The sequence below is a fragment of the Schistocerca piceifrons genome, chromosome 2 (genome assembly GCF_021461385.2).
Source record: "Schistocerca piceifrons isolate TAMUIC-IGC-003096 chromosome 2, iqSchPice1.1, whole genome shotgun sequence".
Lineage (NCBI taxonomy): Eukaryota > Metazoa > Arthropoda > Insecta > Orthoptera > Acrididae > Schistocerca > Schistocerca piceifrons.
Genome location: NC_060139.1, coordinates 823363895 through 823390877, shown reverse-complemented (window position 1 = coordinate 823390877; position 26983 = coordinate 823363895). Strand labels below are relative to the sequence as shown.

Sequence of the window (26983 nt, the reverse complement as noted above, 5' to 3'; positions counted from 1 at the left end):
TATTATCAAGTAAAAGCCATTCTCCAATCATTTTTCTGTTATACACTCGTGAGTGAAGAACATATTGTGTTCTATTCCTACTATTTCTGATACGTGTTTTTACCCTACTCAGAAAGAAAATTTCATGCGTGGAATAATTTGTTTGTTAGTGAGACTTTAGACGAGTAAGATTTGATGACTTGATTAGAAAGTCAGTTACGTTTTATACATGCAAGATTAAAAATCGGCAGGTAAGTTAATGGAATATGCTAACTCGTTTTTGTAATAATGTGACTCTTTCAGCGTCACCAGCTTCTTGCAAGTACGTACCTTGCTTTAGGAGTTTCGGCGAAACCATTGGGGACTTCAGCCTTCGGCACTTCTGCCTGAGGAATTTCTGCTTTAGGCAAGTCCATTGGTAACCTGGAAAACAAAATAAGCAAATTTCACGTATTTTATTTCGGTATTGCTTACTTCATTAATTCTAGTACAAGGTGGAAAGGTATAGCTTCGTTTTAAATACGTAATATTGACTTTTAACGAATGAAAATTATTGATTCGTTTCTCAACTTGTATCTGTGCGTGAAATATTGATTTTGTAGTAAAAGTACGAGAACGTCTTTTCTTGGAATGTTCGTTTGCATTAAATATATATTTAATCATTTTGAATTAGCGTCAGTATTTCAGTCCATATTCTTCAACAACCTCTTATTCTTATAATTAAATGTTTCCCTGAGTCATTTAAGTCTCTTTTCATCATCTACGATAATGATCGAAGCAAACGAAATGAACCCGGGAATTCTGGCTTGCTACACAAAAATGCTAACCTTCACACCACCACAGTACGATGGGCAACTATGCTGCACGAAATACCTAAGCTGAGTGCCCTACCCAACACAAACTTCAATTCATTTTTCCCTTACATATTGTCACTACTGCCAGGGCCCTCCGATATTTGGAAACACCCCAGCATTGGACGTAATGGGACGTCCTTGTAACATTGGTGACCTTATAGATCTTGTAATTAATTGCGCACGAAATATTATTTTGATGCCCTTGCAAGTCACTCTGAGATCGCAGCATTGTACCAGTGAATGGAGGGGTTACTAGGTGAGAGAAACGTAATACATCACGGTGTGGTTTACTGTTAAAATTCCGAGAGCACGCGTTCGTAGAAGATTCACTCAATGTATTTCTTTCTCCTGCGTATACCTCGCGAGAAAACCACGAAGTCAAAACAAAACAGATTCGAGCTACGATAAAATAAAACAGATTCCAGCTGCCAAAATGTGGACTGCTTTCTCTTGTATAGGTGAGACCATACCGCCAAATGTGGTATGACAAGAGCGACTCGGTAGAGCAGATGAAAAGTATCAAAAATTAATTTTTTCCGTGGTATGGGACAATAGCCGACACGATGTAGTTCTTTGACAATTTTCTACTACCTTTTAGGTGGTAATTAGAGAGGTCCCTCATCTGTGCATTAGAAACACAACACACAAACTGTTAAATGATACTGAAGAACGAAACATAATTTGCAGACTGATAGCGTGCACAACATTACTCTCCTCAAATTAAGGCTGTGCGAGTCAGGAAGGACATCTGGTCACAAAAAATAAAGCCATATCCAGGAGGGAAAGACTCATCATGCGCGATTCCTACAGTAACAGCACAACGACGGGAAGGAAACAATATCATACACAATCTGGACTACACCTCAATTTGTTGCACAGACTGGAAACTAACTGCAGATGTAGAAAAGTGTAAAGTAATGCATTCTACTAAATTTATCAATTCAGTAGCCTTTTACAGCTCACTAAAATGTAAATGTAAATGCCGTGTGGCTAGGGCCTCCCGTCGGGTAGACCGTTCGCCTGGTGCAAGTCTTTCGAATTGACGCCACTTCTGCGACTTGCGTGTTGATGGGGATGAAATGATGGTGATAAGGACAACACAATACCCAGTCCTTGAGCGGAGAAAATTTCCGACCCAAACGGGAATCGAACGCGGGCCGTTAGGTAAGACATTCCGTCTCGCCGACCACTCAGGTACCAGGTGCAGACACAGCTCACTCATGAATGACAGTTGTTGTCAGTGATCTCATAAAAATACCCGAAAGTTAAAATTGGCGTGCAGTAGAACTATCATACAGTTTAAGCAAATGGAAAGTTTCTGTTAACAGATGGAATGCCGCTTATTTTCAGTTTCTCTGCGACAGGCAATTGTTTCTACAACACATGCGAAACCATTATGTACAACATGAGTGCTCACGAGTGTGTTTGATTTTTGGGTGAATGAAATACTGCGAAAATATTATTTGGTAGACTCTTGACGTAGACCGTACAACATCTCATGAAGTCCTACATAGAACGAGTCAGACACTGCAGTAGTAAAGGCAGCAGGTTCGCCTTCAGAGCGACCGATATTCATAACCCCTTCCGGCAGACCAGACGTAGACTTTTCCTGTTTCCATCAAATGTAGTTATGAAATGCTGTATGTGCTGACGGTAATAGATGACTAAGGCAGATACATGTATGGTGATGGCCCGAGGTAATTTAAAAAGTACTTGAAAAATACTTGAAAAATGTAAGAACTTATTTGCGGACGATATGTATGGATGTTCTGCAGCACCCCGTAGACAGTTAACATAAGAAACCTGAAAATGAAGGTAGCCTAACAACATGGTTTGCTTTTGTATCTAGCTGCAGTCCCTGAGTCAATTGGTTTTCTTTTTTTAGAGAAGTAATTATTATTATGGCATTATTTAGACAGTAGTTCCTCGTGCACATTATCCACTATGGAATGAGAAACTACTGGAATACAAAATGGAAAAACGAAACATTTTCCTCCTAACTTACTGTAGTTTGCAGAGCACAGATGTACGTAGTTGTAGAAAGCTACATAGTTCCGTCCTGTATTATCCTGAAGTACGGCCACGAACCGGTGCCATCATTTTAATGTCAAGATTTATTATTGGCAGGTATGTTAGTGGAAGATGCCAGCTTATGTGAACTTCGCAGCCACCCTTTCTTTACACGATCCTTCACGCAAAGTCTTGCTACACCTAAAATTGCCACACGGTTATTTAATTCCACCAATTCTGCTTATGCATTTTCCTTGATTTATTCACAGTTTTGGTCTCTCGTATTTGTTCCGGCAACAGAATGCAATTTTCAACACGTGATACTTTGACTTTCAATCAATAATAACGGGCATATGAAGCCTCAGGGCTATATCGCTTACAAGCAGAAACGGAACAAAGTCAGTCACGCCGCAATACATGCTAAACTGCGGCATACCTATGCGTTAATCGACAGCAGACACATACCATCTGGTCTATGGAAAACCCTGCGTGGTCCAAATGGAAGTAAATTAGAAGCTGCACCCGATGCCGTTGTTCCATTGGAGGAACTAACACGGTACTTCACGTTACCTTCAGCCAAAGTTGAACGGCAAACGAAACAGAGACTTATTGTTTACTTCATGGGGTTAATGACGGTAGCCGCGAAAAATTCTAAGCATGTTATTGGTAATACTGTCAAAAAATCCATCATGCGTATCAGATCAGCATGTAATGGACACGATGTAATTACAGTGCAAATGATTGACCACTATTACCCACAATAAAAGACATCTTCAACCACTCTTTGACCACAAATGTTTTCCTGAGGCCCGGAAACAGGGCCTTACAAGCCACTACCGAAAAAGTACGTTTTCACAGCTCCATCTGATTTGGATTCTTCCGGCGCTGTCCAAGGCCTTAGGATATAATATAGTCCACATGCGCAAGCCAACTATTTAACTACAAACAACGTACTAAACGAGTATCAATCAGGTTTCCGCAAACATATCAGCACATCTGCTTTAATAAAAGTAACAGACCACATGAAGCTTGCTATGGATAGAGAAAAGGCGACTATCATTTACTTCTTTGGCTTTAGCAAAGTCTTTGACACTATCTTTGTTAAACTTAGCAGCCTAAATTTATCTCCGAGTGCAGTGCAATGGTTTCGCTCTCACATCTGACAACTCGCTAACAACGCGTCATGCCCGCCACGATACTGTTGCAACCCATGCAGGCTGTATCAAGCATCCCCAACAGTTTGGTAAAAGATCCTATACTCTTTTTTATTGTACGTCAATGAAGTGTTTTCAGATCTGTCCTGCTGTAAATACTACATGTATGCTGACGACCTCTAGTTATAACTTAGTACAAAACCAACAGACTTGAAGACAGCTGTGAGCAGAATCAAAATAGGCTCATAATACAGCGTTAAAGCAAAATCCATTAAACATTCAAACAGCCCTGACTTGTCATTCTAGACTCATTAGCCCGAAATTTCGGAAATCTCTGCCATGTTTAATTCTAAATGGGACAAATATACATTTCTCTCCATCAGCTAAGAACCTGGAAGTAACAGATGAAATGCTAACCTGGGCAGAGCAAATAGCTGCAGCATCAAAGAAAGCATCAGCATCTCTCCATACTCTACAAAATATAAAAAGCCCTTCCCATTTTACCTATAAAAGAAAGTTGTATAAACGCTTGTACTTCCAACTGTTGGTTACAACTATTTTCTCGTCCTAGGTCTTTCCCAGGATAGCTCACTGGGCCTAGAACTGGTCACGAACACCTGCTTTAAATATCTCTGTGACGTCTGGTGTTTTTGATCGTTTTATGCACTGTCATCCTGGCGACGTATGGACAAGCACAGATATTTCCGTGTATTCTGTTCGCTCTACCGCGTTATCAACGTACATTGTCCCTCATATCTCTCTCGAACTTAACGTCGTTGTCTGAAGAGCACAGCGGAAACATTCGTTTCAATGTCAGAAAATTCCTCTTTGCCCTGTTCCACTATTCAACCGCTTTCTCGAAGTGATTTTCAGTAGCAGAAACCCGACACTAGAATGACCTCAATCATTATAGCAGAGGTTAATGACATATTTAATAAAGCAGCAATATATATCCGTTTTTTGTGGCTGTTCGAGCTCGTTACCACGTTACAACTAAGTACTCTTCTTTCCAACTAGAGCTTTCTCATTTTCCAACGTTCCTAGCTAGTGCCCTCTACCTAAATTTGTCTTCCTTAGAACTCGGTACCTCACAAAATATGACTTTCGTACATCTGTAAATACATTTTCTCTCTGTTATTTCACGATCCAGCCAAATTAATGTGACCATCTTCAAACCCTGAATAATTACCTTTTGCAGCACAAATGTGCAGGAAGAGAGTCAGTGAGGTTCTGGAAGCTACCAACATGGATGTGAAACCATGCAGACTACAGTGTTGTGGCCAGCTGCTCTAGGTTTCACAGTTGAGGATCCATGGCGTGAACAAGTCGATCAAGGTGGTCCCACAGATTCTCGACTTTGTTGAATCTGGCGAGTCTGCTGGCGGGGGGAATACGGTAAATTCATCCTGGTGCTCTTCGAACCACGTCGGACACTGCGAGCTCTTGAAATGTTGCACTGTCCTGCTGGTAAATGCCACTGTGGCGAGGATAAAAGAATTACATATAGGGGTGGATATGGTCCCCAAGGATAGATGCGTAATTGCCTTCCAGAATGATCACCCAAGTAATCCCACAAAAAAATTCGCCAGACCATAACGCTCCCTCCTCCAGCCTGGGCCCTTTCGACGTGTGATGCAAGGTGTTTGCTTTCAGATGTTTCACGCCGATTGACGATAAAACGTTATTCATCTGAAAAAGTAACCTGTCGCCACTCTTGGACCTCCAGTTGCAGTAATGGTGTGCAAATTCCAGCCTACATCGCCGATGAACAACAAGCAACGTGGCTGCAGGAACCAAGTGCCTTCTGCGGAGACCCATACGCAGCTACGTTCTCTGAGCAGTCGTTGAGGAGCCACTGTTGGGTGGCCCTCGGTTCATCTGGGCGGCCTGTTGTTTAACGGTCGGGCGGCTATTCGCCCGTACCCATCTCCGCAACCATTGTTCGCCCATGTCATCTATGGCCTGTGGTGCACCACAGTTGCTTCAGCACCGGTTTTAGATAGCATCATTTTGCCATGTGTGGTATAACTTAACCACGGCGACATGCGAGCAGTTTTCAGATTAGCCGTTTCGGAAATGCTTCCACCTTTGGCCCGAAAGCCAATGATCACGTTCTTTTGGATGTCAGATACATGACTCCGTTTCCGTATTATGACAACGACTGCACTGTTTTCCGCATCACTCGGTCACGCTTTATATACCCTCCACCGCTAGCACTACCACCTGCTGTCTGTGAGTGGTTACTGCATGTTGACGTCGAACATAGGTAGGGGTCACATAAATGTGACTGGACCGTGTGTCATTGTCATTATTATTATTATTATTATTATTATTACCAGCAGTAACATCAGCATCTGTAGTGGTAGTAGCAGTAGTAGTACCGATAGTCTTAACTTTATTACTTCTTAGTCTGTACCATTAACCTTGTCATTAGACACATTAAAATAACTTTTAATTCTAAACTTTGTTTCAGCATCCACAACCTTTTGTGACTAAGTACCTTTTATTAGGAGTTTCGGCGTAGCCATTGAGAAGTTCTGCCTTCGACACTTCCACTTGGGGCGCTTCTGTCTGAGGCATTTCCGCTCTGGGCAGATCCATTGGTAACCTGGAAAACAAATGAAGTCAGTTGCACACAGGAATTGTATGGTTGCTGGTTGAAAGCTTATTTATTCATTCGCTCTTGTATAACTTCGTTATCCCTTCTTTACCAGCGGTAACTGAGCGAGACAGATGGAAAACCAAAGCAGAAACATGATACACCCTTCAGCAAAATAGAATAATAAAAAAAAACGGACAAGTGCGAGTAGGACTCGCACTCCGAGGTTTCCCCACAAACTTAATTATGTATATAGATTGTTCATATATAGGTTTTGACGAGTTTGCGAGTATCAAAATATGTTACATATAAATGGTCGTATCTTCTGATTGCACTGACTGAGAAGCTTAAATTTTTTACATTGCCAAGAGACTGTAGAATATAGCATTTGAGATAAATATAATCTTGACATCTACCAGTTTTTGAGAAAAAAAGGGTCTTAACTGACGGACTAGCAGATAGACAAAGGGACAACAAAGTGATCCTATAAGAGTTACCTCTTTTTTTTTTTGTTCTACTGCCGTACGGAACCCTAAAAACACGGAAGTTCAATTTTCGGTTACAAGCACCAGTTTTCGAGTTTGTAGTACACTGGGTCGTTCAGTACGGGGCACTGAGAAGATGAAATGGATAAACTGCAGAAACAGAAGAAATTCAGTGCTATGTAACGCTGCTGGATAACAGTACCGTTGTACAAGATGACGCCTTATTGCTTCACGTGCTAAACGACGATGAATATACTCGCGAATTTGACTAAGAAACGAAATAACACCCCCACCCCTACCACTAATGTCTACAGTCTTCACATTACAAGTACAACATTTTGGCGTACTGATGAAAGACATTCATTAATCTCGTTATGAAAAGGGTGAGAGAGAGAGCGCAACCGAGAAGGAATATATCGTCTTTCGTGGCCTAAATGGCCCCGACAATCACAGAATAATAGCGAAATGATCATAACATCCACTTACTACACATTTGAAATAACTGAGTCTTCAGTAGCACTTCAAGGCAGTTGTTACTCTTCACATGACTGCTACAAGTCTTTTTCTTATAATGCAAGTTCCCAGGTGCAACTCACCGTTTTATGTCGACAGGCACTATCGTAAAATTAGGTTGCACCTCAGAAAACTAAAAAAAGTCTGCAGAAATGAAAAAAAAGTCGTCTTTGATCGTGTTAATGCATAAGATAACGTGTTCCATTCGAAAATCTGGCCCGTAACGGTAATTTTACACTCCACTCTCCGTCTCTCTCAAGTGCTCCGAAACATATTGCTTCCAGTTCGTTTTTAATGGAGAGACAGAATCAAAAGAGTCAGATGTGTCCATTTTACTTCAAGGAAGATTTACAGAACCGTTACTGCATATAAAGGAAAGTTTTAGCTCTTTGAGACAGTCCACAGACGACCCAATTTTATATAAGACGGTCACACAATTAGAAAGTTGTTTCAAAATGCAGAAAGCCTTAGCGCTTAATCCAAAGAGTGTCAACTGACTCACACTACAATTCAATGAAATGTAAGCCGTGTAAATAGACTAAAAGATCCGATATGGTATGACTACAAGATCGGTAATCATTCACTGGAATTAGTTGCCACCGTAAAGTATGAGGGACCATCTGCCCGGAGCGATTTTAGGTGCAACGACCGCAACGAAAGGCCGCTCGAAAGGTAAATGCTGGTCTGAGGAATAATCCAAAGGAAGGGCAATTCAAGCAAGGAAGAGGTCGCTTACAGTATCTTCCACCAATTTTGCGTATATTTTGTCGATATGGATTAAAGGAAGAGATACAAAAGATTCAACGAAGAGATGTTACAGTAATTCTCCAACTTAAATCTCGAGTAGTGAACACGACAGTGAAGCAAAAAGGCATAAAGAGTGGTACCCACAAACTTCCTCCCCATGCCATTAGCGAATAAGAGAGAAAGAATGGCAATCGATTCTGATACACATGCACTCTGCGTCACACATTGCACAGGTGTGGATAACAATCAACATATAGAATATTAGACAGTCTTTACAAAATGTTTTCCTGTCCATAAGCCTTCCACTGTTGTTCCATAGTGAAAAAATGGCGCATCATGTGATAGGCCCTGCTGAAGCAGTGATTTGGGTTAGGAGGTGACACAAGAAGAAAGGCTTACTAACAAAGGAAAGGGTAAATTTTTACGAGTCTTAATACAATGGGGAAACTGGATTATCAGGAGAAGGACACGTAAAGGCTCACTCTAGGTGTTGTGAGGGTCAGTGAAATGAAATGCAAAGAAGATAGAGATTTCGAACACACGAATATGGGGTAATATCACTAGTAGCAGAAAATTTTATAACAGGTGCACGGTTTGTTATGAATAGGGGATAAGTCACAGAGTGAATTACTTTAAACAATTCATTGATATGATCGTTCCATCAGGATGGAAAGCAAATCAACGCCAACAACAACACTTCAGGTACACATCCCGACGTCATTAGCAGAGGATGAATACAGAAGGAGAGTGTATGAGGGAATGGGACAAATAACTTAGTACGTAAAGGGCGTTGAAAATCTAACAATATGGGTGGTTGGAGCGCTATGGTAGGGTACGGAACTGAAGGCGGTGTTGGTGGAGAATATGTCTCGATAGTAGAAAGGAGAGAGGAGAAAGACCAATTCAGTTATGCAATAAATAGCGAATACAACGTTACAAATCACAGGAAGAGGTGGTAAACTTGGAAAAGATATGGGGACACGGAAAGATCCGAGTTGGATTATATCATAGCGAGAAAGAGAGGGTTAGAAATCAGATACTGGATTGTAATGCGTACACAGGAGTGGCTACAGACTCAGATAACAATCTAGTAATGAAGAAGAGTAGGCTGAAGTACTGAGGAACGATGATGTGCGTTTGAAGTTGTCTGATGCTGTAGGTACTGCGGTAATTAATATCACAACACTAAGTTCAATTGAAAAGGAATGGACTTTTCTAGAAAGGGCATTACGGAAGTTTGACGGACAAACGTAGGCACAAGGAAGGTGAAAGGGAAGATGCCATCCGTAAACATCGAAATACTACTTCCGTTGCTCGACGGAAACATGAGGCATGAAAATGCTTAGGAAAAGACAGCAACACAGTAGTAAAAGTCACTTAGGACTGAAATATATAGGAAATGCAGGGAAGTTAAGGCAAAATGGTTGCAGGAAAAATGAGAAGAATTTGAAAAGTAAATGGCCGTCGAAAGGACAGATTCAGCTTATAGAAAAATCAAAACAACTTTCGGTGAAATAAGTTGCCAACGTTCAGAGTGGAGCGAAATTCTGCTGTTAAACGCAGAACACGTGGTACAACAAGAGTTGGGGGCCTATCTGGAACACTTGGAGGATCCAATATTTAAGTCTGAAAGAGCTTTGGAAATTTTGAAATTTGTGGTAAGTTCCTATGGGACCAAACTGCAGAGGTCATCGGTCCATAGGCTTACACACGGGGGGAGCCACGCGAACCGTGGCAAGGCGCCTCAGCCCACGCGGAGTTGGAGGAAATGAGACTGGAAAAATATCCACAAAATTTTGGAGTAGTAAGGGAGTCAACTATCACATAAACTTAACAGCTCAGGTATCCAAGTCGTTGACAAGAATAACGTACAGAAAAATAGAACAGAAAATTTAGAAACGCTCATAGGACTTGTTGACGAAGGAAAAGCGTTCGAGAATGTATTTCGATGCTTAGAAAAATTGGTGGAAGCTCTAGGGAAAGGCGGATAATATACAATATATGCAATAAGTAAGAAAGAACAATAAGGGTGATAGACCAAAGACGAAGTTCTCGGATTGTAGAGGGTGTAGGACACGCGCCTTGCCTTTCTCCCGTACAAATCAGTCTGTCCGTTGAAGAAGCAATAACGTAATTAAAAGGTAGGTTAATGATTGAGATTAAAATTCGGTGAAATTGAAAAAGAATTGCATAATATATTGAATGAAATGAACGATCTAATGAGGGCGAAATATGGATTGAGAGTTATCAGAAGAAATGCGAAAGTGATGAGGAGTAGCCGAAGTGAGATTAGCGATAGTCTTAACATCGAAATTGGTGACCGTGAAGTAAACGAAGTGAAGGATTCCGGTACCTTGGAAGAAAACTGAAGGGCGAAGGAAGTAAGGAGGCCAGCACAGGCGAAGAGACCATTCCTGAGCAAAACAAGGCTGCTAGTATCAACCTTTGGCCGTAATCTTTAAGGATACACGCCTGGGGCTCAGCAATGTACTGAAGCGAATCATGGACTATAGGGGAAAATCGAAGCGCTTGAGGTGTGATGCTATAGAAGGATGTTAAGAATTACGTGGACCGCTAAGGTAAGAAAGGAGATGGTTATCCAGGGAATCGACGAAGAAAGAGCAATAGAATAAAAATGGTAAGAACATGGGATAGAATAGGGAAAAACTTCCACGATATTAGAGGGTGCTGCAGAGAGTAAAAACTACAGGGGAGATTAAAACATATTCAACAAATAATAGAGAATATTTGGTGTGAGAGCTACTCTGAGTGTGAGATGAAGAGGTCGTCACAGGAGAGGAATTCGAGGCGGGCCGCATAAAACCAGAGGACTGATGGGAAAAAACCACAAAAAAGACAGCGATCGGTTCATGTGCAGTCGAATATTTTTGTAGGGGCTGTCCTATGTTGGTCCATGCCTCAAGCGAGTCACGTAGGTATGAGAAAGCAATATCTTCAAGACTCATAATCCATAATCTGTCAGTCGGTTGATAACAGAGCTGTACAGCTGATGAAAACTAAGACACTTGATTTCGGAATAAGATCATCGTTGCTTTAATGAGGCAATGACGCGATATTTCTGCTTTTAGTCGGCTTAATCTGATTTACACCGCTGAGTTGTTTACTGCAAAATGCTAAGCTGTGTGACTGGGGCAAGAGCCATTGGTGTAGCACAAAGTACACTCATGAAAATACGCTTCCGCTGCTAAAACAGCTTTGGCTATGGAACTCAACTGTTTTCTAGTCCTACCAAGCAGTTCTCAAAATTCTTCTCTGTTGCAACTGTTCAAATTATTTTTTTCTTCTAACTTACAAGGAACTAAATTTCAGGTGAAACCTCAGCTCTAGGGAGTTCTAGGAGGTTGATCCCACAATTGTTCGAAATTCGGCAAACAAATACAAGTAAACAGTCGAAAATAAGAACGTTCGATAGGAGCGTAAATTGTTGGGGCGGTTAGTAAAGTTGTTGATGCTCCCTCTCACTGTTTCAGTGTACTACGCACATGAAGTTACACCATCTAAAATTGACATCGAAGGATGTGTCCATGAACATCTCATTCTCAAGATTGCAAGAAACCTCACAGATACTTAGAACTAATTCTTTTGAGTGTGCTGTTATTCTAAGTCTATGGCACATATGTGCGGGTGGGCTTTTTAGTACTACTTTTTTCCCTCTGTAGGACTGCGGGTTCCCGAATAAGAAAAATTTTACACACATGTCCATTAATAATTAGACAGGATAATGAAGACGTGAAAGAGGCAGTGAAGCTTGAACAGGATGTGCAGTGTGTGAATGGAAACGATTAGAAAGACTGAATAACGTTCGTGAAAACTGAATAACCAGGAAAGTTCTGTCTGGATAATTCCTTACCTGGAGAATTCAAGTGAGGGAGTAGAAGCAATAGCGATATATGTCTGATGTTGTTTCTAGCTAGGCACAAGCGCTAAAGGCTGGAACGTGTTTTATTTTATTTTTGATTTGAGCATGGCGGATCTAAATTATGACCTTTGCTTTCTCGCAATGTAATTGTTTCTCAAGATACCATTCCGATGAAGACATACTTAGAGGTGTGGAGACCTATGTCAATGTACCAAACAGTTACTTGCAACCGGCTGGCTGTGTAATTCCTATATCTGAAAATTATATACGGCTGCTGAGAAACAGCCAGATTTAAAACTGTATAATGATGTGTATTTTTTGTCTGTATTTCCCACTCCAGCTGCAGTCCAAGGTTTTCCATTTATCATGACAGATTTCCATTACACTACAATTACCTCCGTGTGACTTCATAATCCCAGAATATGATGTTCTTGCCATAAGTTCCTTGAATTTTAGGTAGCATTACCCATGATGTGTGTACGCGTAACCTAGATAAAATGAACTATGGAAGATACGACAGTACATGTGTGTCGCCGTCAATATAAAGTATCGCATAAAACCTTAGTCGTATTGTCAAAAGATGCCGGTAGCCACTGACAACAGAATTAAAATGATAGGAATTGTTATGTAGAACATATGTGGACAAATCTATTGCACAGATAGGTACGGGTCTAGTTCGAGTGCTTAGAATGAATAATCCGATATGGGGATGGCGTCCTCTGTTCATACTTTAAACTGACGGCAAGCGCCTAAATTTGCACTTCCGAATATTCCATCATTTGTTTCACTTATGTTATACGTGGGTGCATCATGAGCATGCACCCAAAAAAATAAAAACACACATGGTACGAAAATTGTAATATGGTTTTCTGAAGTCATCTGAAGGTAATTGTACTGTAACTGTTTCTGTGGTGACAACCTTGCATGGCAACTGGAGCGGAAAATCGATAGATAATATTGTTGTTGCTGCCACTCAGATGTATTCTGTATCATCGGACGTCTTTGATAAAGTGCCGTGTTGAAGTCGAAAGCCCCATCACAGGCGGTGGTTACCGTAGCAACGCCACGTCGGTGCTCCTATATTCTGACGCTACCATTACTTGTCACAGCACTCTCAGGCCTGTGACGTATGTGATGTTCTTTTTCTGTTCATGCACAAGTAAAACTTGAACAGAAGGAACTACTTACATCTTCCGATTTATTATACTGTGAATGAATTTCACTATACGGTCGGGGCACATCATCATACTTTCCTATCGCGTAAACTGGTGTCATTATTAGAATGATTTAGAAACAAATCACACCTGCTGAATACTAAATCAGACTTTTCCGTGGACTTAATAATATATTTCAGTTGAACATCTGAACAGTTCTTCAAAAGCTGGCCGGAGTGGCCGAGCGGTTCTAGGCGCTACAGTCTGGAACCGCGCGACCGCTGTGGTCGCAGGTTCGAATCCTGCCTCGGGCATGGATGTGTGTGATGTCCTTAGGTTAGTTAGGTTTAAGTAGTTCTAAGTTCTAGGGGACTGATGACCTCAGATGTTAAGTCCCATAGCGCTCAGAGCCATTTGAACCATTTTGAGTTCTTCAAAAACTGCGTCATAGTTTCGTGCATCTTTCATTCTCAAAACTGATGCACTACATTTCAGCCGCTTGCAAAAATCGTTCTTCACGATGTGCTGCAGCCACCTATTTTTATACTTCACTGTAGACATTGGTGCCAGCAGAATTTTCAACTACATGCGTTGTAAGTGTGCTCCTATTTTTATACTCAAAAGCTGAAGGTAGGCACATTCAAATAAGGTGACACAGAATATGAATAAAAAAAAAAGAAACCAGTACACCGACCATTAATGCGCTATGTGGAAAAGTAAAAAGACTGCTGACTCAAAACTAATAAACTGGTTATATGGCTTAGAAGCTGAAAACAATTTTTTTTTTTCATGAACACATCCTTTCATTTTTACCAACGGGGCGAACACTAGTATATCGTGTTATTTAGGTGGATGCATGAATATTACAACGAATATCAATCAAATTTGTCTCATAATTAGTATGTGTGAGGGTAAGTTGAAAAGTCGTCGGCTTGGCATAAAAGACTTATTTAGTTACATAATGCATGAATTTTTCGATGTAGTTCTCTTTTAGATCAGTACACATTATTCAACTTTTCTTTCTCCAGCGAGTAATTTTTATCTTTCAAGTACGAGTTTGGAAGCTCTGCAGAATGGTGTTTCTTCTTCTGTAGTCCAAACGTCCTCTCGATTTTTTCCTTCAGCTGGTACAGTAGACTAGGTGTAGTTTCCAGTTATTGTTATAGGCTTTGGAACGTAACTAATAATAAGAGTAACTTTGGCATCACAAGGAACACTGGACAGAACGTTTCCGCTAAATGAAATTAATATCACCTTTCTTGATACAGCCCTTAGCCTCCACCAATGATTTGATTCCTCTTTAGCTTTCGGAGTGAAGTGTTGGATCCACGTTAGTACATTGTAACAAATTCCCTCACAATAGAAGTTATTTCTTCACGTAACATGTACTGTAGTTTCTCCTCTGACGCTCCTCTAGCGTTATCTTTTTTCATACGCTTTTCATCATATTTTGTCGAGTACTAAAACGTGCACTTTGGACCTATGTTACAGTTTTGGGACGTTTTTCACATGGGTCAAGAGACAACCTTCGAATGCAGATGCCCAAATGCAAACTACTGAAAATGAAGGAATAGTATCCTTAAAAAAAAAACAAATAGCCACCTTTGGATGATTGTTCCGTTAATCTTGTTTCTAGAAGACAGAAGTAAAGGTAATTTCGGGAGTATCCAAGTTATCATTATAGGGGTGTCACTGTTCACAATTTATATAAACCATCCAGTGGATAGCGTCCGAAGCTCCATGATGATCGTGTTGCCTGCAGGGAGGTTGCAACATCAAAGCACTGAAGCGAAACGCAAGAAGACCTGCGGAGGATCGAAGATTGGTGCTAGTACGTTTATTCGTGAGTTCTTACCGTGACATTTGACGACGACATGCTGAACCACTTGACAGTAAGTGCACAGCTGTCTTGAAAACATTCACAATGCGATGCGTTTTCCTTACGAGGGAAACACGGCAAGTGCCCTAACCCAGTTTCGCAGAAACTTAGCTCTGTGGAAGAGGAGCCAAAATAAGCGAGCACCTGTCTCGGCTTATCCGTAGAAACTCGATAGTTTCTGAGAAAACTATCAGCACAGTTTTCGACGTAAGTATACGCCTTTTAGCGCATGATAAGCTCGACCCAATTGGTGGCAAAGTGGTTCTCATCGCGGTCTGTTATTTTTGCTTTCCTTTCGTAGCCCGATTATTTCTTTTATGTACTTTATTTTATTTCATTTATCTACGCAGTTCCGTTGAAGATTACCACACGAAAGTTTCTTATCAAGTTAGGGTTAGGTTAGGTTAGTGTTTAACGTCCCGTCGACAACGAGGTCATTAGAGACGGAGCGCAAGCTCGGGTTAGGGAAGGATTGGGAAGGAAATCGGCCGTGCCCTTTCAAAGGAACCATCCCGGCATTTGCCTGAAAAAATTTAGGGAAATCACGGAAAACCTAAATCAGGGTGGCTGGAGACGGGATTGAACCGTCGTCCTCCCGAATGCGTCCAATTAGGGCCCAAGAGGATTGTACTAATTGTAATATTCCAACTGGGTTTCACAATGATTGTAATACGTTTATTATATAATATATGTCTGTATAGTATTTTCGCGAGTTAGAATCTTCTTAAATTCGCATATTCTTATATTTCATCTTCACATCAATTCTTAACTCAGAAAGATTTGGTGCATTTCCGTGGAGGATACCGATCGTAGAAACATTCCAACACCAAGAGCATCGCGCGAAGGCAGGTTTGCCACAACAGCATTTCTTCGTACGAATCTCGCTCGGAAAAGAAGATTTCACGTGCTGGCAATAATTTCGCAGCAAACCACACATAACAGATCACTTTTCCAAAATCTGTAGCTTGTGATTTATTATTAATCAAGCTATATTATAGGAATTGCACCGAAAACAACTTCAAATCATTATTCCATTCTTTTAATTTATTTTATTTTTAATTCTTTCACCAGACACACAACTGGTAGACGAATAAGGACAACGTTATTTCAGTATAAATTGGAAAACATTCTTCTAAGGGGATTGTTAGATAAATGAAAAATAAAAATAGAAGACATTGGTTCAAATGGCTCTAAGCACTACGGGACTTAACATCTGAGGTCATCAGTCCCCTAGAACTTAGAACTACTTAAACCTAACTAACCTAAAGACATCACACACATCCATGCCCGAGGCAGGATTCGAACCTGCGACCGTAGCAGCAGCGCAGTTCCGGACTGAAGCGCCTAGAACCGCTCGGCACAGCGGCCGGATTTGCTATGTATGTTATAATTAGCTAAGTCGTAGTTGATATCGTTCCACAAAGAGAGAAGCTCTTTAGTGACCAGATGTTGGTAACTTTTGCATCCACGTTTTTTTTTTTTTTTTTTTTTTTTTTGCAAATCTGCATCTATATGGCTACACTCCAAAACAAATTTAAGTCCAGAGGGTCCACCGAACCACCTTTACAATAATTCTCTATTATTCCACTCTCGAAAAGCGCGCGGAAAAAACTAACACCTATATCTCTCCGAGCGAGCTCTGATTTCCATTGTGTTATTATAGTGATCGTTTCCCCCCAAAGTAGGTCGGCGTCAACAAAATATTTTCGCATTTGGAGGAGAAAGTTGCATTCGGAGGAGAAAGCTGGTGATTGAAATTTCGTGAGAAGATCCCGCCGCAACGAGAAACGCCTTTGTTTTAATGATACCCACCACAAATCGTGTATCATGTCCGTAACACTTAAAAAATGGCTCTGAGCACTTTGGGGCTCAACTTCTGAGGTCATCAGTCCCCTAGAACTTAGAACTACTTACACCTAACTAACCTAAGGACATCACACACATCCATGCACGAGGCAGGATTCGAACCTGCGACCGTAGCGCCTAGAACCACTCGGCCACTCCGGCCGGCGTGTCCGTAATACTCTCTCCCCTTTTTCTCGATAATACAAAACGTGCTGCCCTTCTTTGAACTATCTCGATGTACCCCATTAATCCTATCTGGTAAGGATCCCATACCACGCAGCAGTACACCGAAAGAGGACGGACGAGAGTACTGTAGGCAGTCTCGTTAGTAGATCTGTTGCATCTTCTAATTGTTCTACGAATAAAACGCAGTCTTTAGTTCGCTTTCCCCACAAGAGTTTCTATGTATACCTCCCAATTTAAGTTACTGTTATTGTAATTCCTAGGCATTTAGTTGAATTTACGGCCCTTACATTCGATTGATTTATCGTGTAACCGACGTTTAACGGATTCGTTTTAGCACTTTTCATTATTTAGGGTCAATTACACCATACAGTTACATTTTCTAAATCATTCTGCAATTTCATTTGATCTTATGATGACTTTAGTAGACGATAAATGACATCTTCATCTGCAAAAAATCTAAGACAGTGGCTCAAAATGCCTCCTAAATCGTTTATATACAGAAGGAACAACAGAGGGTCTTTAATACTACCTTGGGGAACGCCGGAAATCACTTCTGTTTTACTCGATGACTTTCTGTCAATGTCTACGAACTGTGACCTCCCTGGCAGGAAACCACGAATCCAGTGGCATAATTGAGACGATATTCCATAAGCGCCTAATTTCACTACAAGCCGCTTTTGTGGTACAGTGTCAACAGCCATCTGGAAATCTAGAAATACAGAATCAATTTGAAATCCCTTGTCGATAGTACTCAACACTTTGGTCAGTAAAGAACGATTTTTCCTAAGTCCACGTTGAATATATTTTTAAAAATATTTGTAAATCTCTACAGGCGAACAGAGAAGCTTTAGATTTAATATTATTGGAGCTAGTACTCCGTTAAACAGAATTTTGATACATTTTGCCTTCAGAAGTCGCAGAAAAAGTAAGAACTCTTCTACGAAGTAGGTTTTCCTGCATCAGTCTTTATTTGGGTTTGAAACAAATACTTATTCTGTGCGCAGCTAGCCTTCATGGGTGCTATGGAGAAGCTCATAAAAAAGACAAGAAGAAAATGTCACATTTTTTAATACTCGTTTCCTGTTCCAAGCACCGCCAGTTTTCATCGTCTGGGTTGACAGACTTACAATTAGTGGTTTTTGCTACTATCCTCCACGACTATTGTAACTCAATGATTCGTATAGATGCCACAATGAACTTTAGTGTAACGCAATGAAACTGTCAACCACAGAAGAAGGTGGCTTTTAGGACAATCTCAGTTATGGACAGCTTGGTCATCTTGTTGAGATAAAGACCGAGCAGATGTGCGCTACTTGAGAGTATCTGTTTTCGATAAATGATAAGCTTGTATTTGTTGTGATAACGGTGACATCCCCACAGAGTGGCAGGTTTTCGCTGATATGCACTTCTCGTGGAGTTAATTGCGTGAATGACAATCACTGATAAGATTTCTACATTTTGTTTTAGAAGATTGTTTCTTCTTTTTCGCGAGAAAATAAGTTTCACAACTCCTTTATATGAGACAGAGTTCCTTTCTAAGACTTTTCTTGTAGATGTTTGTGCGAATTGCAGGGAGATGTGTAGTCTCTCAAATCGCCAACAGTGAATTAGACAGCAATTGTACAGGGGGGCAACACATTTAATCAACCAAATAACCTTATATTTTTTGGAACACTGCCTGAAAGGATTCCAGCGCATAGTTCAAACCACAGGCCTTGCTGTTCTTTTCTTCATAATATACCAATATACGTTTCCGGCATTACATGGCCGTTTAAATCGAGAGTTTCAAGATCTTGATGAAAGGTTGTAACGTAACAATGTCTCGCAATAGGTGTTCAGTTAAAATCATGCACTATTAAATTTATTGAGGATGATTTTTAGTTCATGCGTTTTAAACCACAGTTTTGTTATTGCGTTTCTTTAAGTATTAGTAGGATTTACTAACGAGGGAACGGTCTAACCTGAAATTTTTCACACGGATGAAAACACCGAAATAAATGTACTGTCAAAATTTTAGCGGCTGAGCCATAGTGCAAGTATTCTTCAAAAAACGTTAAAATAACTCACTTTTCATACGAAGAACCGCTTGTAATCCCGCTTTCTGCATCCCTGCCGCCCGAATCAGCGAACAAGCAGACGCAGGCGTGGCAGGAGAACGTAGTGCTGCGTAGCCGGAGTCCCAAGTGCACAAAAGTGAATTTCAAGCACTTAAACGATACCAAAAATGTCTCAAATTATTAATTTTTTAATAACTTGCAGTTCATATCGACGGCTAAACTGTTGTAGATGCAATTGTTACACAAGTGATTAGAAAAGGAAAGAAAATCAGGCCAGCGTACAATGTTCCATTACAGGCGACTTCCATCAGTCGGGACTTTTTTTTGTTGACTTTAAATAGCTTATAACAATTCCTATAACACAGTTATTATGATAATTTTTGAATAATTAATATTTTGTTAACAACGAAACAGTTCCTTGTTTATTCCTTGTAGTCGTCACAAAAATGCGAAGTGTCTACTGGATGACGAAACCAAACATTTTCCCTAGATCCCGCACACCTGATAACGGAAAAGAATTAATGCACTCGGGCATTTCAAAGAAATTACTCGTTTTATTTAGACGCAACTGGAATGGAGTAAGAAATGTTCGTGACCGTTGTTCTGAATATTCTGCTGCGTAAAAGGCATACTTGACCAAATTTCTAAAGCGTGTTTTTCTGATAAAACCTGAAATGACAGAGAGCTATCGGAAATTATACTGTCCGACACTTTTCTGAGAAATGCTTTACACTGTTGGATATTTTTATCGAATGGCTGAATCACACGATTAGTTCTGGGTGGAATCAGAATTATATTAGTTTTTTCGTCATCCTCCTAAAGAGGTGTCGTTATGTCGAGGTCAAGAGTCTAACAAAAGCAATGAATTATTTTCTGCAAATGGTAAGAAGACGTTTCAGATGTAATGTTGAAAATATTCTCTCTCATCTTCCACATTTTGGTGAATCGATTACAAGACTTTTGCAAGTAAACAGTACTTTTTTAAAACAATTTCTGACCATGTTTGCCTTGATGTTTCTGAAGAAAAATCACTGGCATTGTTGTATACGGATGTTTCATAGCAGTCATCAGCTGCTCAAGTGACTCTGTATTATTTCTCTCGAAATTATGAAGTGTGGTTTGCACTAAACTCGACTGATTGGCTTTATATGCACCGTTTATGGGATAACGAGTAGTTTTCTCTCCCTATTTTGTAAGACTGGAATACTGATCACGTACGATAAAAATAATTACACTTTTTTAAATAATAGCCTTAACGAGTGACTCAATGTGTGGACACCTTCCTGACGTAGTCCACCCGCTGTGTACGTATTTCGTACTTTGACCGTGTATCTATGAGAGCGAAATTGAGACATAAACATCACATACACTTAAATATAATACACAAAGCATTGGCAGCCTAAAGTCTTCCAGTTTCTGCCAGTTCAGAAGTAAGCAGTCCAGCAGTCAAATGATGTACAAAATATAGTGAGTACACTTTAACGTGGTTGATTGTAATGGAGGTGCAGGATGTGGGTGAAGCCAGTATTGGGAACGAGAAGAGAGGTGCAGAAAAGCATGTTTTGTAACAAGTGTATACCCTCATTGGGGATATGTGTTTTCTTTACAGAGAAGAAGTCGCAGATAGCAATAACAATGCACTGTTAATTGTTTTATCATCCTATGAAAAGGCTTCTAGGAATAATCATTCGAAGAAAATTCTTGTTCATTGTAAAATCAGTTAGACGATAATGTTGATAATGGTGGTGAGAGGAAGGGGGACGGGAAAGTAGGTAATATCTGCGTACACTCAGGGGTAATGGTCGCAGAAAGGTTAAGAACCACTCCTGTATAGTATTACGTATGAATGACGTCTAGTGGACTGATGACCTCAGATGTTAAGTCCCATAGTGCTCAGAGCCATTTGAGCCATTTGAATGAGTCTCCTCTATATGTTTACATGAGGTAAGCTTCGCAATTTTGCGGCTTCCGTTCCCGTACAATTTCCTGAATCTGTTTAACCAGGTCGAAGAAACCTGAAAATCAGTAATGTCGATCTCCCTTGCAATTCAGAGCGCCCAGTCTCGTAGATCTCCCTTGGTAACGGTGGGCTTGACTCTCACGAGCAGTTCTAAATCTCTAGAATACTTTTTCTTTTACACTTTTGTGAGTTTCATTTTGGTACATATTTCGTATTTCATGTAAACTTTCATATTCATATTTTGGGAAACGAAACTGGCTTTCCACACTGCTTAAGGTTAAGCATTTGCTCCCTCCTTTGTTTAACCAAAATATTTACAGCATGTGCTTTGTCACTGAAAGCTGTAACTATACATGTTGCCCTTGCGCTTGGAACTTACTCTGATTTTGTTGTGGACTTAAATTAGCTCAACTACCATCGTCTGAACTGCAATTCATGGAACTGTATCAGTTATTTATCATTTCTTCTAATGTTTAAACAGTTTTTAACGAAATGTAGACATCGTTGGAATGAATGTCCAAGAAATTAAATCATAAAAAAGCACATATGTAGCTTTTCATGAGAAGTAGGCGATTTCGATTGTATTTCTTTGTATTTAATTTTTGCAAGACTGAAAACATTAATTGTACTAAAAATTACTTTGAATCTCTAGATCATGCACAAAGACAGATGCTGTTAGGAGGTATACATCAAGAACTCACAGAGAAAATTAATTCGGTTTTATTTCCATTGCTAAAATTAGCGATAACGCGAAGGCATCTGCTAGTTACTATGTATATTAAATGAGCTGTAAATTCTAGCGAATAGTAACTATGAACAATTGTGTCAGAGAAGCTATCAATGGAAACTAAAATTCGCTTTACAAATTACAATCGCGTTGTGATGTATTACCTGTTTATGAATGTGCCGCATACCAAGGACATGTGCCTACCGTGTTGCGCATGCGCTGTCTGCTACAGCTACGGCAGGGTTTATTTGGTATTATTGGTTTATTATTTGTTGCTGTTTTAGGTGGCAGTCTTTTATCTTGGTTGATTTTCCCTAATCCCCATGTGATTGTTTTGCCTTATTATTTAAAGTTTTTGACGATTACTTTTCACCAGCCGCTTGGCGAGCGACGAAGCTGACAAATTTCAACATTTAAAAAAAATACTTGCATTGTGTCTTAGCAGCTACAGTATTGACATTATGTTCCTTTCGGTGTATTCTTCAACAAACAAACAAGTGTTTACAAACACTATGTATCTATCAAAACATGCGGTGCATGTTAGAAGTCTGTTCTGTGACTAAGCTGGAGTGCTCAGTGATACAAATTTACGTGTGCAACAATAGAAATATAGTGGAAATGCATTCAGTGACAAATCTGAAGCGCTCAATTCTGCAAGTTTGTGTGTTCAATGATGTGAATGCGGTGAAAAATACAAACGTTGTCTGCTGGACAAAAACTATGAAAACAAGTACTCCAAACCAACATTTCACGATAACTAATCAGTAAAAAACGCAGCACATGTTGTAATGAAAGCATGAAAGCCGTCTGACGATGAGTCGTAATGATTCGAAACCGGTAAATGTAACCTTTTGAATAAAGAAAGTTAAAAGAAAACATTTTGTTCTGCATTCACCTTCTGTACCAGGATATACTAAAATACTATGCAAATTTCCAGCTTCCGTGCCTATTGTCGCCTAGGGTAAAATATTATAGGCCCCCTCAAGTTCCTCTTCAAATTTCTTCTTCACAATTAACGTCTCGAACCCGCTACTGAGACCATCTTTAAAACCTTCTGGTGTCTCCGGTTAGCTGAACAGTGGCCGAAAAGTCGAGAATGAAGAATAAATTTCAAGAGGACATTACGCGGCCTAACAACGTAGAAGATCTTGGCTACCATGAAAAGATAATATGATTTACACGTATACACTGCCTGAAAAAAAAGTGAAGCACCTAGAAAACATGGTCGGATGTCACTATAACTTTTCACGTGCACGCACCATCGACAGGCATGTAAATTATTTGAGTTGCAATTCTCTGTGACAGATTGGACAGCCAATAAAGTGGATTAGCGCTGTTCCTATTTAGTGTTGTTACCAGGTGAAGCAGAGTGTAAAAAGGGGCTTCAACTGTGTCAGATGTGGAACCATCACTGTGAAGGACAAGGAGATTTCGCGTACTCGTGAGAGACAGCGTTATCAGTACGTTGTAGAGTTTGAAAGGGGTCTTATTGTGGGTCTTCATTGGGCTGGCTGGTCGAATCGTGCGCTACCCCTATTTGTGAGGCATTCAGTCATTACAGTGGCCCGATGTTAGACTGCATGGGAACGTAACGCGTCGTCAGCCATCCGAGAACAATTTATGGAGTCCATGCGACATTCCGTGTCATCCTGCACCGTTGATTAGAGGTTAGCAGCAACCGGACTAGAGAATTATTGTTCTACCCGTGTCGACCGCTGCTGTGACCGGGAAACATGAACCGCTGATGCATGTCGTCGCGCTGTGTTCAGCGGTCAGTCGTAATTCTGCTCTACCCGAGAGAAATATCGTCGGCGAATATGGCGGCGACTTGGGACGAGTTCCTCTCATTCCAATGTTTTGAAGAGACTCCAATGTTACTCCTGGTATAAGGGCATGGGGTGCCGCAGGACATGACTTCACGCCACTGCTGGTAGTGAATGAGGGAGCTATGATGGATCAACGGTACATCGTGGCCATCCTGCGTCCTCATGTATTGTTACTTCTCATGCGGCAGTATCGTGGTGTCGTTTTTCAACAGGACAATGCTCCCATACACGTGGCATATCTCTATGAACTGTCTGAGTGATGCTGAGGTCCTTCTGTGGTCAGGAGGATCCCGAAATGCGCCTCCGATAGAAGATGTTTGGGACCAGCTGGAACGTCAACTCTGTCCCAGTACCGGTATCCAAGATGTTAAGGATCAGTTACAACGGTTGTGGGCCGGCTTGCCCCAGGAGAAGATGGAGCATCATTATGACACCATTCCCAACAGTATCAGTGCTTGCGTCCGGGTCACAGGGGATGCAACTGAAAACTGATAGGTTCTCACGGCATACTTACAAAATGTCTGTAAACTGGGTGCACCAGCAGCAGACAAAAACAGAAAGCGTATGGGCAGAAAATGACGACATTTGCGCATCATAGAGCTCTGTTTCAGTTGCGGAACGGGCGTCATGTTTATTGTTGGATAATAGATAACTGAAAGTGTTCACTGGACAAGACGGAGCTCTGATAACAAAAAACTGAGAGCCCCCGTTGGTACAGGCAGAGGACAGTACAGGGACCCATCACAAATTCCTCTCCTGAGCTAACCTCTTCATCTCAGAGTAGCACTTGTACCCTTAGTCATTTGTTGCATGTACTCCAATCTCTGTCTTCCCCTACAGCTGCCTCCAGTACCATAGAGGTTAATCCCTGATGTCTTAACAAATGTCCTATTTTTCTGTCCCTTCTGTCAGATTTTTCCGTATGTCTCTTTCTTCGCCGATTCTGCGGAGAACTTCATCGTTCCTCACCTTACCTGACCACCTAACTTTCTACTCTCTTCTGTAGCATCACATCTCGGCGCTTTTATTCTTTTCCATGATTTACCACCATACAATGCTGTGCTCCAAAAGCACATTATCAAAAATTTCTTTCTGAAATGAAGACCTATGTTTGATACAAGTAAACTTCTCTTGGCCAGTAATGCCCTTTTGCCAGTGCTACTCTGATTTTTATGTCATCCTTGCTCCGTCCGCGACCGGTTACATAGCTCCCTAGGTAGCAGAATTCCTAAACTTCATCTACTTCGTGATCACCAATGTTTCCAATGTGACAATGTTTCGTAAGTATGCGCCTGAACATCGGAAAAGACCATGTAGCTCGACAGCAACGAAAGTTGACAAAAACAATTTGCTTGGCAGGACTTAAAATCCGAGTTGCCCCACAAAATGAGGCAAAGAGCCTGACCGAATGTTTGCAGAACGCTAGGGAAGAAAAGAGGTTTATTTATAAAGGCCACTAGTTGATTATATTCGTGGGATGAAGCTTTTTAAATTCTTCTGAAAGTTCTCTCCACTACGGTCATGAATAATAGCGATAAATATTTCAGAAACGTTGTTGTTAGACACTTGGTCTAATCCAGCCCGGATGCAACCAACTCATGTACGACTCAGGTTGCCTGCAGACGTTGCCACCTCTTCCACGCTTTGTGAAAGCTATACATCGCTAGATGAGACGATTACAATTGTCCTGCCTGATAATAATGGGTCACACTAATCTACCAGAGTTAACCTCTGACTGCTGATGTTTCATGTGCCTAAAATTCATTAATAACTAACACCCAGGGAAATGACCTTCATCCATACTCAGCAAACCGTTGTGAAGTGCATGGCAGGGACAGCTCCCATAGTAACAGTTTTTATGTCTTTTTCAGTTCTGTTCCTGTATGGAGAGCGGGAAAAATGATTGCTTGAACGCCTCTTTGCGCGCTGTAATACATTATGTGATCAAAAGTATCCGGACATCTGGCTGAAAACGACTTACAAGTCCGTGGCGCCCTCCGTCGGTAATGCTGGAATTCAGTACAGTGTTGGTGTCCACCCTTAGCCTTGATGACAGCTTCTACTCTCGCAGGCATACGTTCAATCAGGTGCTGGAAGGTTTCTTGGGAAATGGCAACCTGTTCTTCACGGAGTGCTGCGCTGAGGAGAGGTATCGATGTCACTTGGTGAGGCCTGGCACGAAGTCGGCCTTCCTAAACATCTCATTCTATAGTATTCACGTCAGAACTCTGTGCAGGCCAGTCCACTACAGGGATGTTATTTTCGTGTAACCACTCCGCCACAGGTCGTGCATTATGAAGAGGCGCTCGATCGTGTTGAAAGTTGCAATCGCTATCCCCGAATTGCTCTTCAACAGGGGGAATCAAGAAGGTGCATAAAACATCAATGTAGGCCGTGCAAGCCCCCTTCATGAAAAACATCACCACACCATAACACCACCGCCTCCTAATTTTGCTGTTGGCACCGCGCACGCTGGCAGATGACGTTCACCTGGCATTCGCCATACTCACACCCTGCCATCGAATGGCCATATTGTGTACCGTGATTTGTCACTCCACACAAGGCTTTTCCACTGTTCAATCTTCATGTATGTATGTATTTAAAAATTGGGCATACTAACCTAAACCTCACAGTATATTTACTGTCTTATGGAAGTTCGTTGCGAAGAAAATGTGAAAATAGTAGTATTATTTGTAAATGTAACAATGGGAAAAGAAAGAGCCTCCACTTTTCAGAACTTAACCTATTCTTGCGCAAAAAAGTAATGTACACTACTGGCCATTAAAATTGCTACACCGCGAAGATGACCTGCTACAGACGCGAAATTTAACCGCCAGGAAGAAGATGCTGCCATATGCAAATGATAAGCTATTCATAGCATTCACACAAGGTGGGCGCCGGTGGCGACACCTACAACGTGCTGACACGAGGAAAGTTTGCAAACGATTTCTCATACACAAATAGCAGTTGACCGGCGTTGCCTGGTGAAACGTTGTTGTGATGCCTCGTCTAAGGAGGAGAAATGCGTACCATCACGTTTCCGACCCTGAAAAAAGGTCGACTTGTAGCCTATCGCGATTGCGGTTTATCGAATCACGACATTGCTGCTGTCGTTGGTCGAGATTCAA

General features: G+C 41.0%; 1 protein-coding gene across 1 annotated transcript in view; it reads right to left on the bottom strand.

The window, feature by feature from the left end:
• Positions 1-284: 284 nt before the first annotated feature.
• Positions 285-26983, bottom strand: part of LOC124775899 — a 198445-nt gene continuing 171746 nt past the window's right edge. Inside the window, exons 3-4 of the mRNA XM_047250734.1 lie at positions 6498-6605; positions 285-402 (exon numbers count right to left, since the gene is read on the bottom strand). Coding sequence (XP_047106690.1) covers positions 285-402; positions 6498-6605 — 226 coding nt within the window. The remainder of the gene's footprint in view (positions 403-6497; positions 6606-26983) is intronic.